Source organism: Megalobrama amblycephala, linkage group LG8 (assembly GCF_018812025.1).
Source record: "Megalobrama amblycephala isolate DHTTF-2021 linkage group LG8, ASM1881202v1, whole genome shotgun sequence".
Lineage (NCBI taxonomy): Eukaryota > Metazoa > Chordata > Actinopteri > Cypriniformes > Xenocyprididae > Megalobrama > Megalobrama amblycephala.
In genome coordinates, this window is record NC_063051.1 from 12,239,490 (window position 1) to 12,256,499 (window position 17,010).

The following is a 17,010-nucleotide window of genomic DNA, read 5'->3' on the forward strand; positions in this document are numbered from 1 at the left end:
TTAAATATGTACTGTTAAAAGAATGAAGATGTTATCTGTATACATATGGCCAAAGGAGTTAAATACCAGCATGTCACACTGTAAAAAAAATCCCAGTAAAATTTACGGTAAAAAACCGGCAGCTGTGGTTGCCAGAACTTTACTGTAAAAAATACAGTAGCAACGTAAAAAAAAAATCTGTTAAATTTACGGTAAAATAATGTATTTCATTAACTGATATAATGTTAATTTACCAACCTAATGAAGTACTAATATCTGTTTTGTACATTTATAATACACTGACAGTCACCAAACACAGTGGTGATAAGAGTCACATGATGAATCAAAGCTCATCACAAGCAGCTTTTCCACAAGCTGAGGAGGACAATACTAATATATAGAAGGTGCACACAGTGTCATTCACACACACACACTAAACACCATCATGGTAACATGCATGAAATTATAAAAATGCAATAAACATTAATTTAACAACATTAGCTGTAACATAAAACCCTAATGTACATAACTGTTTAGAAAAAAATGAGAAAAACTAAGAAGAAACAGAGTTATTTCAACGAAAATATATAAAATGTGAAGTGTCACGCAGGGAATTGTGGGAATGTCAATTTACGGTTTTTCACTGTAAATTTTACAATGAATTGTTATTTTTCACTTCCAAAAACTGTGAATTTAACGGTATTTTACTGTAAAATTACATTAAATGTACCGTTAGATCTATTACAGTTATTCACCGTATATAGTACAGGAAACTTTCTGTAAACCAATTGACAGTTTTTCACCGCAGCATTTTTCCAGTCTTTTACTGTTAAAATCACGGTCATTTTTTACAGTGCAGTACATTATGCAAATCCATTATGTAAAGAAAATATGTTCGTTTTTTTTTTAAGAATGTTTCGGGGGGAGGTGGAGGTGGGGGGGGTACAATATGTACATTTAACAAAAGGTTCTGTCAAAACTTTGACGAGGGCCCTTCATGCTAAAGAAAACTCCTTGCTCTCTCTCTCAAACACAAACACACACACACACACACACACACAAATGTGTTTACACTGTCAAGCACTCACAGGTCGCACACAATTATGTAACAACAGACAAGATATATAAACATAGTCAAAAAGCAGACTATAAGTGTCCGTTCCTCAGTTTGTTTTCTTTCCACACTGACCTCCTTATTTCGTGTGCATGCTCCAAAAGACACATGTGATGTGTGACCTCAATTAGATGCTGTATCGTGTTTTCTAGGATAGAGAAATGAACAGCTCGACTATATGCAAAAACCTGCAGCATTTGTAAATAAATGTATTTATTTACAAACTGTGAAACTACTACTGTAAAAAGTGATGAGAAAGTATGGCAGATATAGCCAGAACTATGCTGTAAATTAAAGGTGGAAATGCAGTTGTGGAGAGGGATACCGTAAGAATTGTCCAAGGAACGAGGAAAGCCGCTTTCAAATATTGTGATTGGCTGAGATGAAGAGAACATGCTACTATAAAACAGAGATCCAAACAACACACTCCATTTGCGCGTGCTGGTGCAAGTTGCACGTGGATGCATGTCTTTCGCAATTTTATGCAGTTTGTGTGTGTGCATGCAAAAGTGAAGTTAAGGTGTTACTTGAGTTCATTTTGAAAATGTTTTTTTTTTATGTTTTGTAACTCACAAATGTAGGCTACTTGGTATGTGGTATGCATTATGGCCTTTGTTTTTTGCAAACCATTGGAAAAACAAGACTGTTGCGACTGTGGCGACTGTGGCGATATTTCTGCAAACACTATTACCAGGGCAGTCCCGAGCATGGGGTGGGGCCTGTTTCGAGTTAATGGAAGCTACGTTGCTTACGTTACTTCTTGCACATTTAGATACTTGTCCAGTACTGTCCAGTGAGTTATGGAGACATGTTTCCGTCACTGAATATAAAAAATAAAGGTAATTGCAACTTTTTATCTCATAATTCTGCCTTTTTTCACACAATTGCAAGTTTACATCTCACACTTCTTACCTTTTTTCTCAGAATTGCATGATATAAACTTACAATTGCAATGTACAAAGTCAGAATTAAATGCTACATAGTCGCAATTGGGTGTTATAAAGTCAGAATTATGAGATATAAACTCGCAATTCTGACTTTTTTCTCAGAATTCCCAGCAAACATTGGTCCGACAGGTGACGGCAATGTTGTGTCCCTGGCCAAAAATAGTCGTGGTAGGACGGCAAAAATCCGATATGTAACAAAAATATGTAACGCAGTACATTTTCTAAAAATGCGTTCAGATACATTTATACATGTCTACAGTTCTCTGGGGTTGCATGTACAGTTGTTACTTTGACCTTTAGCTGTGTAGTTCAATATATAATTATTGATTGATTGATTGATTGATTGATTGATAAAATAATGTCAAAAGCGGAACTATTTTTCAACCATGACGGGATGTGTCAGATGGACGTCTTTTCAATGGTCATTAAACGTCCAAATGTTTGCTGGGTTGCGAGTTTGTATCTTTCAATTCTGACTTTATAACACGCAATTATGAGTTATAAAGTCAAAATTGTGAGATATAAACTCATAATAGCAAGAAAAAAAGTCAGAATTGTGAAAAAAAAAGTAAGTCTTTTTTCCCTCAGAATTGGACTTTATTACTTGCAAGTTTATATCTCACAATTGTGAGAAAAGAAGTCAGAATTGTGAGATATAAACTCGCAATTGTGAGAAAAAAAGTCAGAATTTCAAGATAAAAAACTAGCAATTGCGAGAAAAGTCAGAATTAAGAGAAAAAGGTCAGAATTGTGAGTTTATATTTCACAGTTCTGACTTTATAACTTAATTGTGAGTTAATATCTGAACTTGCAATTTGAGAATTGTGAGGAAAAAAAAGTCAGAATTGTGAGATATAAAGTCGCTGTTATCTTTTTTTTTTCTATTCTGTGGCAAAAACAAGCTTCCATAGTGAGTGGCACTCAAACTACATTCAGTAATATGAACAATAATCTGGCAACAATTTATTACGTCAGTTGTTTTATCATGGCAGATCGGAAATGAATGTCTGGTGAGTGTCGCTAAATGGTTAAATGGTAATGTTCTGCATTTGCAAATAACTTATCACTTACCCTCCCCTAAACCTATGTTTAAACAAAAGCAAACATGAAATAAAAATGACACCATGCTATTTTAGCTTGTTTTTACAAGTCTTTGAGTTCTTTTATCTTGACTCATTTTTCAAAGGAAACACAAATTAAGTGCTGTACTATGTAAATGACAGAATGAAGTGTTTTTACTATGTCAGAAAAGCTATAGGCTATATGGAGCTGGTATTGTGGTGCAAATATTGGAAACTGCAGTGAATTGTATGTAGATTTTTTTCTTTTTCTTTTCTTTTTTCAAAAATGTAGGTAGAAGAGTATTTTTCCAATGGCCACTAATGATATGTTGCAGCTATTTTTAAATAAACAACCTAGGCCTACTCTGCATGTGTATTCACTGTAAAAAAGAATTGTTGGTTTAACTTAAAAAAGTAAGTTACCTGGTTGCCTCAAAATTTTGAGTTCATTGAATTTAAAAATTTCAGTTAATGCAATGAAGGCAATTGGTTTAATCAACATAAATTATTTAAGATGATTAACCACATACATTATTTAAGATGATTTGACAAAAGAAAAAATGTTCTGATAACAAATCATTATTTAAATCATTTTTTTTTTTTTACAGTGTGCACACATCTTTTGTAAAATGTGCTTACTTACTCAATAGACTGTTGCATAATGTAACTAGAGACCTTGATAACCCCAAAAAATTTAATTAAATTCTTATCCATAAATGGGAAATGAAATTCAGGAGCAATATGTGACAATATGTGCAGATGTATAGGAGGCTTATGGAGAGGCTTGACCAGAGCATCAGCCCTGTAATCCCTTGAGTTTCTGTTGGTATCTGCAAAAAAGTATCAGCCTGTTGAGGCCTGCACAGAAAGAGAGAGAATGTCATAGAGAGAGTGAAAGAAAGAGAGGTTTTTTTAACTCCTTGACAGGAGATTATAGAAAAATACTATGATAAATCAATAAAAGGGAGGAGTGAAAGGTCAAACAAGGAGAAACTTGAACAGATTGCAGTCGTTGATCGCAGAAAGTCAGAGCGAATAAAGGTGTTGCAAGAGGGGGTGGGGGAGGGAAGATATGAATCTTAGGGGACTGGTTTGTTGGGTGTGTTATAGGTGTGGATCAACTCAGGAACAAGGTTAAACACCTGGGGCAAACATGTGTCAACATTTTGTCACCAAAATCACGCATACACTGAGCTGTTGTTATGTGTGGTATTTTCTGCAAGGGTTAAATACATTTTTCTTACCTCACCTTGCAGAAAACAATACCTGCCATAACTGCTTTTAACTCACCGTAGTAATAACTTCTAAATAACTGCACAGCTGGAGTCAATGAGTGCTCATAAAACTGAACATAATAGCTCTGAGCATGTTGCGGCAAGACTTGAGAAATTCCAGTGTACTTACCTATTGTGATTTGTCCCCTCCGCAAGGACCATTTATCACCACAAGGACAGTTTCTATCAATGTCAGTATCTTTAGCTAAATACATGGGTGCATACATAAATACATAATCACTTAATAGATTTGTGGAAGTAATTGGTTATTTGTAAAATAATTACATAGTGCTGAAATGATTGTGAAGGGTTAGGTTAGTCTGGTCTGAGCAGTTTAAGTTTTACACCAGTTCATAGGTGTGGAGTCTAAATTCCCTTACGGCTGCAGCACTTATAGGGCAGTGTTAGCTAAAAAGGAGGAGACGCTGTCATAAATGCAGTTATGACTACTCACAGAGTTGCAGATATCACAAAAAAAGTCAGAATTGTGAGATATAAAGTCGCAGTTATCTTTTCTTTAATTATTATTACTGTGGCGAAAACAAGCTTTCATAGTGAGTGGCACTCAAACTGCGTTCAGTAATATGAACGATAATCTGGCAACAATTTATTACGTCAGTTGTTTTATCATGGCAGATCAGAAATGAATGTCTAGTGAGTGTTGCTAAATGGTTAATGCTCTGCATTTGCAAATAACTTATCACTTAGATATTAAAGCCTGCCCTAAACCTAACCAATAGTTTTAACAAATGCAAACATGAAATAAACATGCAACCATGCTATTTTAGATTGTTTCTACAAGTCTTTGATCTTTTCATCTTGACTCATTTTTCACAGTAATCATAAATTCAGTGTTGTACTTATTATTGCTCACAGTCAGAGTTGCAGATATCACATTCGATTTAAAATAATCACCAACATTAATCTGTGCAAAAGCGTTTTTTTTATTAAAGTTTATGTTAAAAGAGCATTTTCCTGAGATAATCTAAGCATTTTCTCAATCTCTCTCTCTCTCTCTTAAAGGTATTATTAATGTTCTTGTCATTTGAATTTGGGTCTTTTCATTTTTTTTCCCCCCTACTCATTTTTTTTTGTAGCATTATTATTTGTTGCTGCACCAGCCAGGACTCTTGAGTACAAAAATAAAGTTTCTAAATGTACTAAATTTAACAGTAAGAATTTAACAGTATTCTTACTCTAGTTTTTAAGGCTCATCATGGTTTAGCACCTTCCTACCTTTGCGAAATGATTATCCCCTATGTCCCTGCCCATACTCTGAGATCGAGCACTGAAAACTTGCTTGCAGTACCCAAGTTCCGTCTATCTAGTGTGGGTGGTAGGGCTTTCAGCATATCAGCTTCTAAGCTTTGGAACAAGCTAGACCTTCGTGATATCTCTTCTCTTCAGACCTTTAAAACTGCCCTCAAAACACACTTATTCACTTTATGTTTTGTTAATTGATTGTCTGTCTCAATTTTCCAGCACTGTGCTTGTTTTTTGAAAGTAGATTAATGTAGATTAACCTTCTTTGTCTGTTCTATCTGGTTGATTACATGTTGTATACTGACTGTATACTTATATGTATTCATATTATATAGCAACTTACTTACCTGAAAGGCGCTAAATAAATAAAACATTATTATTATTATTACAATTTAAAAGTTAAAAACTCTTGGTTACTTTTTTCTATGAACAACCCCTCCTGTTGGTTTAGAATAGAAGTGCCATCAAGGTTCACCTTCAAACAGGCAAATTCAAAGTAAAATGCTGAACAGCAGAGATGTGAAATGTTTTTTGCATGTTATATATATATATATATATATATATATATATATACAGTACAGTCCAAAAGTTTGGAACCACTAAGATTTTTAATGTTTTTAAAAGAAGTTTTGTCTGCTCACCAAAGCTACATTTATTTAATTAAAAATACAGTAAAAACAGTAATATTGTGAAATATTATTACAATTTAAAATAACTGTTTTCTATTTGAATATATTTCACAAAGTAATTTATTCCTGTGATGGCAAAGCTGAATTTTCAGCATCATTACTCCAGTCTTCAGTGTCACATGATCCTTCAGAAATCATTCTAATATGCTGATCTGCTGCTCAAGAAACATTTAATGTGTACAATTGTACAAAATATTTGTGTACAATATTTTTTTTCAGGATTATTTGATGAATAGAAAGTTCAAAAGAACAGTGTTTATCTGAAATCTAATGTCTTTACTGCCACTTTTGATTGATTTAATGCATCCTTGCTGAATAAAAGTATTAATTTCTTTAATTTCTTTTCAAAAAAATAAAAATAAAAATTCTTACTGACCCCAAACTTTTGAACGGTAGTGTATAATGCTACAGAAGCTTTGTGTTTCAGATAAATGCTGTTCTTTTGAACTTTCTATTCATCAAGGAATCCTGAAAAAAAAAGTACACAACTGTTTTCAACATTGAAAATAATCATAAATGTTTATTGAGCAGCAAATCAGCATATTAGAATGATTTCTGAAGGATCATGTGACACTGAAGACTGGAGTAACGATGCTGAAAATTCAGCTTTGCATCACAGGAATAAATTACTTTGTCAAATATATTTAAGTAGTACACAGTTATTTTAAATTGTAATAATATTTCACAATATTACTGTTTTTTACTGTATTTTTAATTAAATAAATGTACTGAATTGACTGAAGGGATAGATACAATCTAGACCACTTAATTTCACCATAATTTTGCAGAGTAAGACATGTTCCTGGATAAACATATTTTGTTTTTCCTGGAACAACATTACTTTCTGAAAATGTAGTCCTAAACCAATAGAGTGGTGCACGTATATGACGTCAATTTGTAGGCCAATCGGCTGTTAGCATCACACTGGTTCCCTCAATAAAAACCCAATAGGATTTTTTTGTTGTTGTTGTTGTTGTTAATCACAATCACTGTGATTAACAAAAGTTTATGATCCGTACACATTTTGTTCATCAGCATAATTTTCACAGATGTACACAACTTTGATGAATTTTGAAGCCTAAATACATTCGCCAGAAGTAAAAAGCTAAATGTAGGCTATAAATGAACTACACCATGGTTGCTCGACTTCAACGTCACTGTAACTAGGCTTCCGCAAACTTATTCAGTTTTTATTTAAAAACATTTTCCCAGAAAGTTTCAGTCAGAATAGTTTATAAGAACACAATTATAAGCACAACGAGGCTGTAAACGCAGACTGAGTTTACTTGTTCGCCGTGATGATGTTTAATCTGACAGCCTCTGTAATCCCATTTAGCTGCTTGTTATAGCAACACAGACCTTATTTCAGCCAAATTTAACCAAATTGAAATTGAAATCCCATTGAAATGCTAAAATGCTAACTCGTTTCCATGTTTTGGCCTACAAATTGATGTCATACCCGCATCACTCTATTCCTACCCGTAAACATAACTCTACCCATAACTTATCCCTAAAATCAGAGGGAAATGATAGGTGAATAACACTGATGTAGAAGCACCTAACCCTGGTTGTAAGCCTAAATGTGACTAAACTGTAAACTTGTCCCACCAATCAGATTGGTTGATTGGAATGTTGTTCCAGGATCCAGGCATAGATATATAAACACAGATTCCTCAATAGTGTCTGTTCCTGTGGGCCGACATACGTAAGCCGTCCACCATATTGGAACATTCAAAACACCGGTCTGTGAACACTTGAAAGCAAGTTGACTGCATCTGCAACTGACGCATGTATGGATATCTATCTGCAATAGACTTCAGCAGATGATTTTGCTAAACTAACAAGACAAGGAGTCAGCTAACACGACATTAAAAATTTACCATAGTATAAAAACCTGTAATATTGAGTTAATACATATAAAAACACAAACCAACACATTCTCACCTGTGAAATGTTATCCCATTTCTTCGGAAATTTATATCTCGGCAGTTTCACAACCAGAAGCTATGCAATGTTGTCATCATTGATTCTTACTGTGAATAAGATGGCGGGCACGCTAACGCGTCTGGAGCGGTCAAATGTGACATCTACATATACATATCTTTGGATCTAGGAACATGTTTTGCTTGGTAAAATCACGATCACCGTCAAGCAGACCCTATAAAGTCACATATTGCTGATAAATTTTCTTCATATTTGGAACAAAAAGTCTATTTCTGCTGCATCAGTGTTAGGGCTTTCTAGAGCACATAAAACACATAAAAGACTCAAGGTCGAAAAGTATTCATTTATTTTTTGATGCATTCATTTTATTTGAATATAGGCCTTAATAGTAATCAGAAATGTGCACAAAGGATGTTTCTCCTACTTTTTGATTGTGTTCATAGTGATAGACATTAAGTCATTTTTAGTTATAGGGAACAAAATAGAAATAAGAAAATATATGAGTTTGTCGTAGGGCCATAAAAAAATACTACATATTGAATATGATATACTGTATAACTGTAATTCATTTTGATCTGCCACACCTTAGCAACAGATACTAAACTCAACATGCTAATGGAGTTCAGGGAAGGTGGTGGAGGCCAACCTATAAAAGCCTGATCCTGGACCCTGCACAAGACAATCCTTTCATCTGTTCATTCGTCATTCAAAAACATCCTCCTCTAGTTTGCCTGCAGATTTTATTTTATTATCCTATATATCTGCAAGTTTGTTCCCTGTCTCACTGGTGATGATGGTGGTCTTTGTGCTTTTGGTAATGGTGGCAGTGCTGCTGGTGATGCTGCTAGCACTATCACCCTTAGCAATCGTGACTTCCTTCTTAACCAGACCTGTGTTATGAACATCTTTCCCAGCACTTTGGGAGGACAGATGGCTGCTTTCAAGGTCGTAGTTCAACGCTAAGAAAAAAATGACATAAAATTGTCACAAAAGCTGTTCAAATGCAGCATCTTACATATGTGGGTAGCTGATGTGAAATACTTCTAAAAGTATATATGTATATCAAAATTGTCTAAAGAAACTCACAGTTTGGTTTAGAGATGGAGAAAGTCTGGAATGAACTATATAGTCTGTGAAGGAACACACAAAAAGTACATTCCAAGTTTCATAATATTAATAAACAAGCACTGATGTCTCAAGCTGCACCCACCTGCTCTCTTCTCCTTCCAGGAGTTTCCGATAGGTGGCGATCTCAATGTCCAGAGCCAGTTTAATGTTCATCAATGATTGGTATTCGCGCACTTGTCGAGCCATATCTTGTTTAGCTCTCAGAAGAGCTGTTTCCAGCTCCTGCAGACGGAGTTTTGCATCTTTCACAGCTAGTTCACCACGTTCTTCTGCCTCTTTGATCTGCATCTCATGGTTTGAATGCTAAAATAAGTGGAGACAAAAGATTACATCCTTTCCACACCCTAGCATATAAAACTTGAGATCAACTGGGATTAATTGAGATCATATAGGATCAACTCACATATAATACACTTTACCTAGATTTACTAAAAGAATGCTTGCTTTATTCTTGTTAAATGTCACCAAAAATCATGCTGTGAGTTGTTTATTGAAATTTTGAAGTATTATACTTTTTTTTGACAGTTTACTCTGAATAGAGTTCTTACCTGTCCCTTAATAAGTTCCATGTCAGAGTGTATACGTGCAATTCTTCGGTTGTACTCTGCAATTTCAGCCTTTGTGCTTTTCAGGTTATCCCCATGTTTGGTTGCTGTCAACTGCATTTCTTCATACTAACATTTTATAGCACACATGAACATTCATGTACAGACAAAAACACAGAAAAAAAAAAAAATTATAGCATATTTAGAAAAGCTCCTATTTTACAATGCAATAAAATAAGCATGTTTAAAAGTGTGTGATTTCTGACATGCATATACACCATGCAAGAAAGTTAAAGGGGACCTATAATGCCCCTTTTACAATATGTAATATAAGTCTCTGGTGTCCCCAAAATGTGTCTGTGAAGTTTCAGCTCAAAATACCTCACAGATCATTTATGATAGCTTGTCAAATTTGGGGGTGAGGAAATACATTCCGTTTTGTGTGTGTCCCTTTAAATGCAAATGAGCTGCTTTCCAGAAGAGAGCGGAGCTTTAACAGCTCGAGCTTTTGGTGGCTCAACAACAACAACAAAAGGTGGAGAATCTCTCGTAGCCAAAATGACGATTGTCAGTAACGGTGTTCAGCCTTACATTGTTCAATCTGGATTCGGACACTGATGGAGAGACAACTTTTAGATTGCATCTGGACGTTTCTCAATGGTTAGTGTATAAATTTATGTAGTTGTTGTGGAGCTGATTCAGCTCATCGACTAGCATGTGCCCTCATGTTAATCTTTTGTGCAATTCCAGCATTAAAAATATCTCCCTTTGCATTGAACTTTGAGCATCATAACTTTGCAGATGATGTTTATGCTCTAACAGCAACATTACACACTAACTAAAGTAAAAAAAAAGTGAAATTATAATCAACCACCCCTTTAAGTTACCTTCTGTTGGTACCAGCTCTCTGCTTCAGCACGGGTGCGGTTGGCAATGTCCTCGTACTGAGCACGAACTTCAGCCACAATGGCGTCCATGTCCAGATTTCTGCTGTTGTCCATCTCTACAACAACTGACGTGTCCTTGATCTGAGTCTGGAGCTCACGCAATTCCTATACACATGAAACAAGAATTTCTGAAAACACTCATTCTGAATCCTGTTCATGCCTTCATTTATTTATGAATGTTTACATTGCTTATACTCGATAAGAGTTATAAGCTGTAATGAGTTATGTTTTACTATCAGTTAACATAATAAATTCTATCTGCGAAGTGTATTATGTGACTGTGCAAAGATTTATTAGAAATGGGAAGGAAGTGAATTGTACCGCCTCATAAATCTGCCAAAGGAAGTTGATCTCATCTGTTAGGCCATCTAGTTTACTTTCCAGCTCCACTTTATTCAGGTATGCACCATCGGTATCCTAACATAAACATGCACAAAATATATTTCTAATAATAGAATTATGATATTTATAATTAGTTGTCAAAATTTTTGAAAGTATTTGATCTGTGTGCACTTTTACATTATGTGCTGACCTTTTTAAGCAGCACAAATTCATTGTCAGAATCATTGCGTTTGTTGATTTCATCTTCATACCTGAGGAGAAATGTATAAAGTTTGTGTTTAAACGTTTTAACGTACAAACACGCAAGATTCGTGCAAACATTTCCAATGTTCTCACTTGCTTTTGAAGTCTTCTACCAGGCTGCTCATGTCCTGCAGGCCAGACTCCAGACGCAGCTTCTTGTTCCCTAGATCATCCAGCTGTCTACGTAGATTTGCAATGTAAGTCTCAAACATAATATCAATGCTGGATTGGCGGCTGGTTTGTTCCTGTAAGAGACTCCATTTTGTCTCCAGCATCTTGTTCTGCTGTTCTAGGAAGCGCACCTGGGGAAAGATAAGAAGACAGTGGAAAAAAAAGAGCGATTTTACAGTTTTTTATGATAAAATATAATGCATGCATATGGGTAGTTCACAAACAACATGGGCATGAATAAACCTTAGTCAGGGTATGTTGAATTTAACACAAATAAAAACAAGGCTGTGAGTGATAAACTTAGTCATTACAATGGCATGAACCTAGATTAAAATGAAAATGTTCATATCCCATAACTTTAAAAACTGTTTTATGGAGTTTCTATCTGCTATAAGTGGTTTTAGAAAGATGTTTCTTAAGCCGAACAATTGTAATGTTAAACAACAGTAACACACTGTACTTCTCTGTAAACTATGGAATGTAATATGTTTTTAAATGCAGCCTAAGTGCAAATATCTCTCTGTTCTTTACTGAACAGATTATGCGAGTTCAAAGATAGTTGTGTGCACAGGTAAGTGTGTGTGTTTTCAATAAAGGCATGCATGTATAAAGGAGTGGCCGCTGATAGTAAACTGATATTGCCCAAAAAAACGACAAAGGTGTGTTTATGGCAGAGAATGGACATTGCCCCTTCAGGTAAGTCAGTTAAGTGGGGGGGGTCCTGATAAAATATGACACTGATATGACTGGACCTATATTGTTACTGATGCATTATCACATTCACATCACTTCCTCACAACAGGATACAAACCATATGCACATGCATTCGGTTAGATAAATATAAAAGGTCCACACAAAGGTTATAATGAAGACAAGATGAAGAAAGTAACTTACTTTGTCAATGAATGAAGCAAAGCGGTTGTTGAGCGTCTTGATTTGATCTTTCTCCTGAGTCCTAATGGCCTGGATGTTCAGATCAATCTCCAGGTTCAGAGGTGCCAGAAGACTTTTATTGACCTTTACAGCTGTAATTGGAGGGGAGATATCTGGACTGGAGCCCCAACCTTCCCTCGAAACCATCCCTGAACGGGTGAGGGGGTTCCTCCTGTTCCTGCTCACACCTGCTGAGGAGTGGCTGCTGTATGACCTCACGGTTTTCTTCGTGTTCAGCATCTCTGCAGTCAGAATTGGAGAGAACAGAATGTTGAGGGGTTGAATGAGTGGTGGGATGACAGACGTGCCCTCAAACTCTTATATGGAAAGCAGGGAGTGGCTCAAGACCAGCTTATTATTGGTCAAGGAACAATTTTCAAGATATGTTTGGAAAGTTATGGGGTTGAACGTCAAGAGCACAATCACACTGTTATACATTAACTGCTTCACTTCGATCCCTGAGCAAAGGGGAAATGCTTGGAATACTCGAAAACATGAAGCAAATCTACTTTTATTTCGCATTCTTAATTGGCATGAGAGCACAGAAACAGAAGATGCAGAATCAGAGAAAATGAATCAAAGGCCAGCCAAAAATATTATGTCAATAATTAAGAATCAAAAAACATATAATTGCACAAAATAAAGTGTATAATATTTCATGAGTGTGCATAACCACTATATGAGTGTTCATGTATGATATTTGACAACTTTAGTTTTAATTAGGATGAATGATTAATTGATGACTTGAGCTTGTTCCCACTATCTGCAAAAACAATTACCCTTTAAACTCATTACAAGGCCCCTCATAGCCACCTCCACACAAACACTCCTTTGGTTGGTTGTATGTTGTACTTTTCCGGAGACAAAAGCCATCCAACTTGTTGTAAAGATAACAGTCCAAGACTTGTAACTGCTGTATGTATATATCTGTTACAGTCATCCTACTGCAGCCAACCCTTTGAATGTTACCTCCATGCCATAGTATACTACAAAATAAAACACACTTTCTCAATATAGGCTACAAATATACTATATTAGTTTAAAATATTTGAACTACTAACATAACACAATTTAAAGAATTTTTTGTGTTTGTTCCATAAAGATTTGTCATAGAATTTATTTTTAATTGAGTACCTAATGGAATGACATTTTAATTAAGAATGTAATATGTGAAAAATCATTCAGATTTTTTTTTTTTTTTTTTTTTTTTCTAGATGTGTGATCTATAAACTATGAATCAGCAAGAAAGACATGATTAGTCCCTGGATAATAGCACCTATTATAGGATGAATCCACCCAAAAATGAAAAGACTGTCATCATTTACTCATCCTCATGTCATTCTGAATCTTTATGACTATTTTTCTTCTGCTGAACATAAAAGTAGATATTTTGATGAATGTTGGTAACCAAGGAGTTTTGGTTCCTATCAACAATAAACAATATATAATGTAAGTTAACAGAGACCAAAACAGTTTGGCTACCAACGCTCTTTAAAATATCTTCGTGTTCAGCAAATGAAATGAAAGAAATGTATAAACATTTACAATGACATGAGGAATGGATGGACTCTCCCTTTAAATATGACAGCTTGCCCAAGAGGTGCAATAGTGCAAGAAAGACAAGTCTAAATAACGGTAGCCTAGCACTTTATTTTGATGGTCCCCCAACAGACATTCTAATAGCTATAAGTAACTTTACAAGACAAATTTATACAAACCCTAACCCCTTATACTACTAACCCTAAAGTAGTCTTGTGTAGCCAGGCCTTATGACTGACATGTAACACAACCAATCACAGTTTGTTTTGTTCTGCGTCATGTTTAGGGGTGTGAAGTCAATGTCCGTACAATAACAGACCGGCGTGCATCTAAAAAATTATTTATTTAAGAATGTTTACTGCAACAAAGGAGCTGCAAACTTCACATACTTTGAAAATCCAGCATTTAGTTGATCCTGATACACGCTCATTGTCAAAGTTGTAAACATGACGGCGTTCTTCTTCCATGAGGGGGTTTGGCATCACGGCATTTGTTTCCAGGCGGACCGTTAAAGAACACGACACACATGTCTCCCGGACATCCTGTAGAATTCAACCAACTAGATGATGACTTTGAAAATCCTGTAGTGTTTCCAGTTAAGTGTGCCATATTATGCATTAGACGTTCAGCCAACGGTCTGTGGGCGTGACATCTGAGGCTGAGACTAACCCTAACCCTACCCTAACAGTTTACTAATACTCAACTAATACTAATGAGAGAAAGTTGACTATAGGTCAACAGAATGTCTAAAGGGGATCATTAAAATAAAGGGTAATATAAAGGGTATGTAGGTGTATCATGTTAATGTTGTTACCTAGTGAGATTTATAGAGGAGAGATCTATGTACTATTGTCATAAAAATGTTGTGGCATCTTTTGTTCCCCTTTTTCATGAAGGTCATGTGCCACTAAAAACGAATTCCAGTTCTCCTCTACTAATGCTGTTTAATACAGACTAAAGGCAGTTGATTCCTTTTACTTCTTGGTCTTTTCTCTATAGACGAGAGAAATATGACAACGCTGGTATAGTGATTGTGAGTGGCTTGTCATGACATTAGAAAACTATTAAAATCATGCATTTGCGGTGTACCCTAGTGAAAAAAAAGTATACTTTATTGTATTTTAAATATATTCCCTTTTTCTATAGTACACTGCAAATATACTAACAAAAAATTTACTATCATTAAATATATAAAAAGTATATTAGTATCATATTTTCACAATGCAACTTTTAACACACTTTAAAATAATTGTACTTTAGTATATTTTCCAAAAAATATATTTTAGAAAAATATACTTGAAGTGTAAGTTCAGTTTATTTTTTAAAAGTGTATTTATTTGCACTTTATAAAAATATATTGGAGGTATATTTTAACAGTGTGCTGAAAATGATCATTGTAACAATGCACTGAAAGTTTATTTAAAAAATACATGATTTAATATCCTGAAGTTGTAGTGTATCTAATGTTAAATTTGAGTATATTTTTAAGTTTACTTCTTCATCCTTGGAATTCATTATATTACTTGTGCTTATTTATTTCAGTATGAATGCATTACAAGCCCATTTAGTATATGCAGTGTAGCCTATACAATTTCCAAATATGTGTAAATGTTTATTAAGTTTACAGTGGCAGAATCATTTTACAGTCATACACACAAATCTATATTAAACAACACACCAGCAGCACAAGTAATGCGAAAAAATATGTCGAGTGGTTAAACTTATCGGAATTCAAATGTCTCTTCAACTTGGTCTGTGACCAATCAGATTTTGTTGCTCACTGCCTTCAGCCAATCAGAGCTGCTGACGTCACGGTCGTTGTCTGAATCCCCTCGTTCAGTCACTCAGGTGAAGTATAATGTCGCAATGTATAATTTATTTAATAAAACACTGAAAGCGCAATACATCGCTCAATCTTGGGGATTCTGACCAGTTCAATCAAGTGACATCGCAGACTGACCGTGATGGCGACGACAACCGGCTAATCTAATGGCCTACGCGATCCTGAAAGAACCGGAGAAAAGTGCTGCTATTGGGAGGTGAGTTGTAGTCTACCAGTTAACAAACTTTATTTTATTTTCTTTAACAAACGGAGAGCGATATTTCGGCTTGATATCTCCTTTTTGAGTTTGTGTGTGGTGTTTTATGGCACATGTTTGTATGCAGCACCAAAACATTCATATGATTGGTCAAATCGGCCCGTATTCTGTACGATATTAATTCATAAAGTGTTGTATGCTTGACTATGTACCGAAAACAATATCGACATGCCATTCTGATACAGTTCCCTGCTGCTAATCCTCATTTACTGTTCAAAAATAGTATTGGTTCAATGTAGGATTTAGACAGACTATTGTAAACGTGAATAAAGAGTTGAACATGCTGTCTTATATCTTTGGTATATTCTGTCAACAGATGCTGTTCTTCACGAGTCTCTGCGGTCATCATTGTGCCATCAGACACAATGAGAAGCTCATCAGAAAATGGAATATAATGTGTAATTTTTATTTGTGTATAGAGGGTTAGGGTTAGGGTTCTTTAATGAAAAACATGGTAAGTTTTGCTGAATCTAAGTTTAAATAAAAACTATTGGATTTGTCAATGAAATATGTCTCTTCATTAGTGATGTTGTTACATTTTATTTATTTTAATGGCCTTGAAAACAAATGCATTCAACTTTGGGAAAATGTGTTAAACTGTATTTAAATAGTAGCACAACTGTATTGTGTGAGATTATGTAATTCAGAGTATAGTAGTCAACATTTGAAGTGGATCAAAACAGTTAGGACAACTTTGATTAAAGGTTTTGATCTGTTTCAAATGTTGACTATAATATACAAAGTATAAGTAATAACAAAGTGTATTGTTATTGACTGCAAAGTGTGTAATGT

General features: G+C 35.0%; 1 protein-coding gene across 1 annotated transcript; it reads right to left on the reverse strand.

Moving 5' to 3' along the window:
* Positions 1–8,594: 8,594 nt before the first annotated feature.
* Positions 8,595–13,593, reverse strand: zgc:158846 (uncharacterized protein LOC100009654 homolog). Its single transcript, XM_048199319.1, has 9 exons — positions 12,542–13,593; positions 11,570–11,778; positions 11,424–11,484; positions 11,213–11,308; positions 10,832–10,996; positions 9,948–10,073; positions 9,482–9,702; positions 9,358–9,401; positions 8,595–9,230 (listed from the first exon to the last, which is right to left on the reverse strand). Exons 1-9 carry the CDS (start codon positions 12,818–12,820, stop codon positions 9,025–9,027), a joined length of 1,407 nt encoding a protein of 468 aa, XP_048055276.1. The 5' UTR covers positions 12,821–13,593; the 3' UTR covers positions 8,595–9,024.
* Between the last annotated feature and the right edge of the window lie 3,417 nt (positions 13,594–17,010).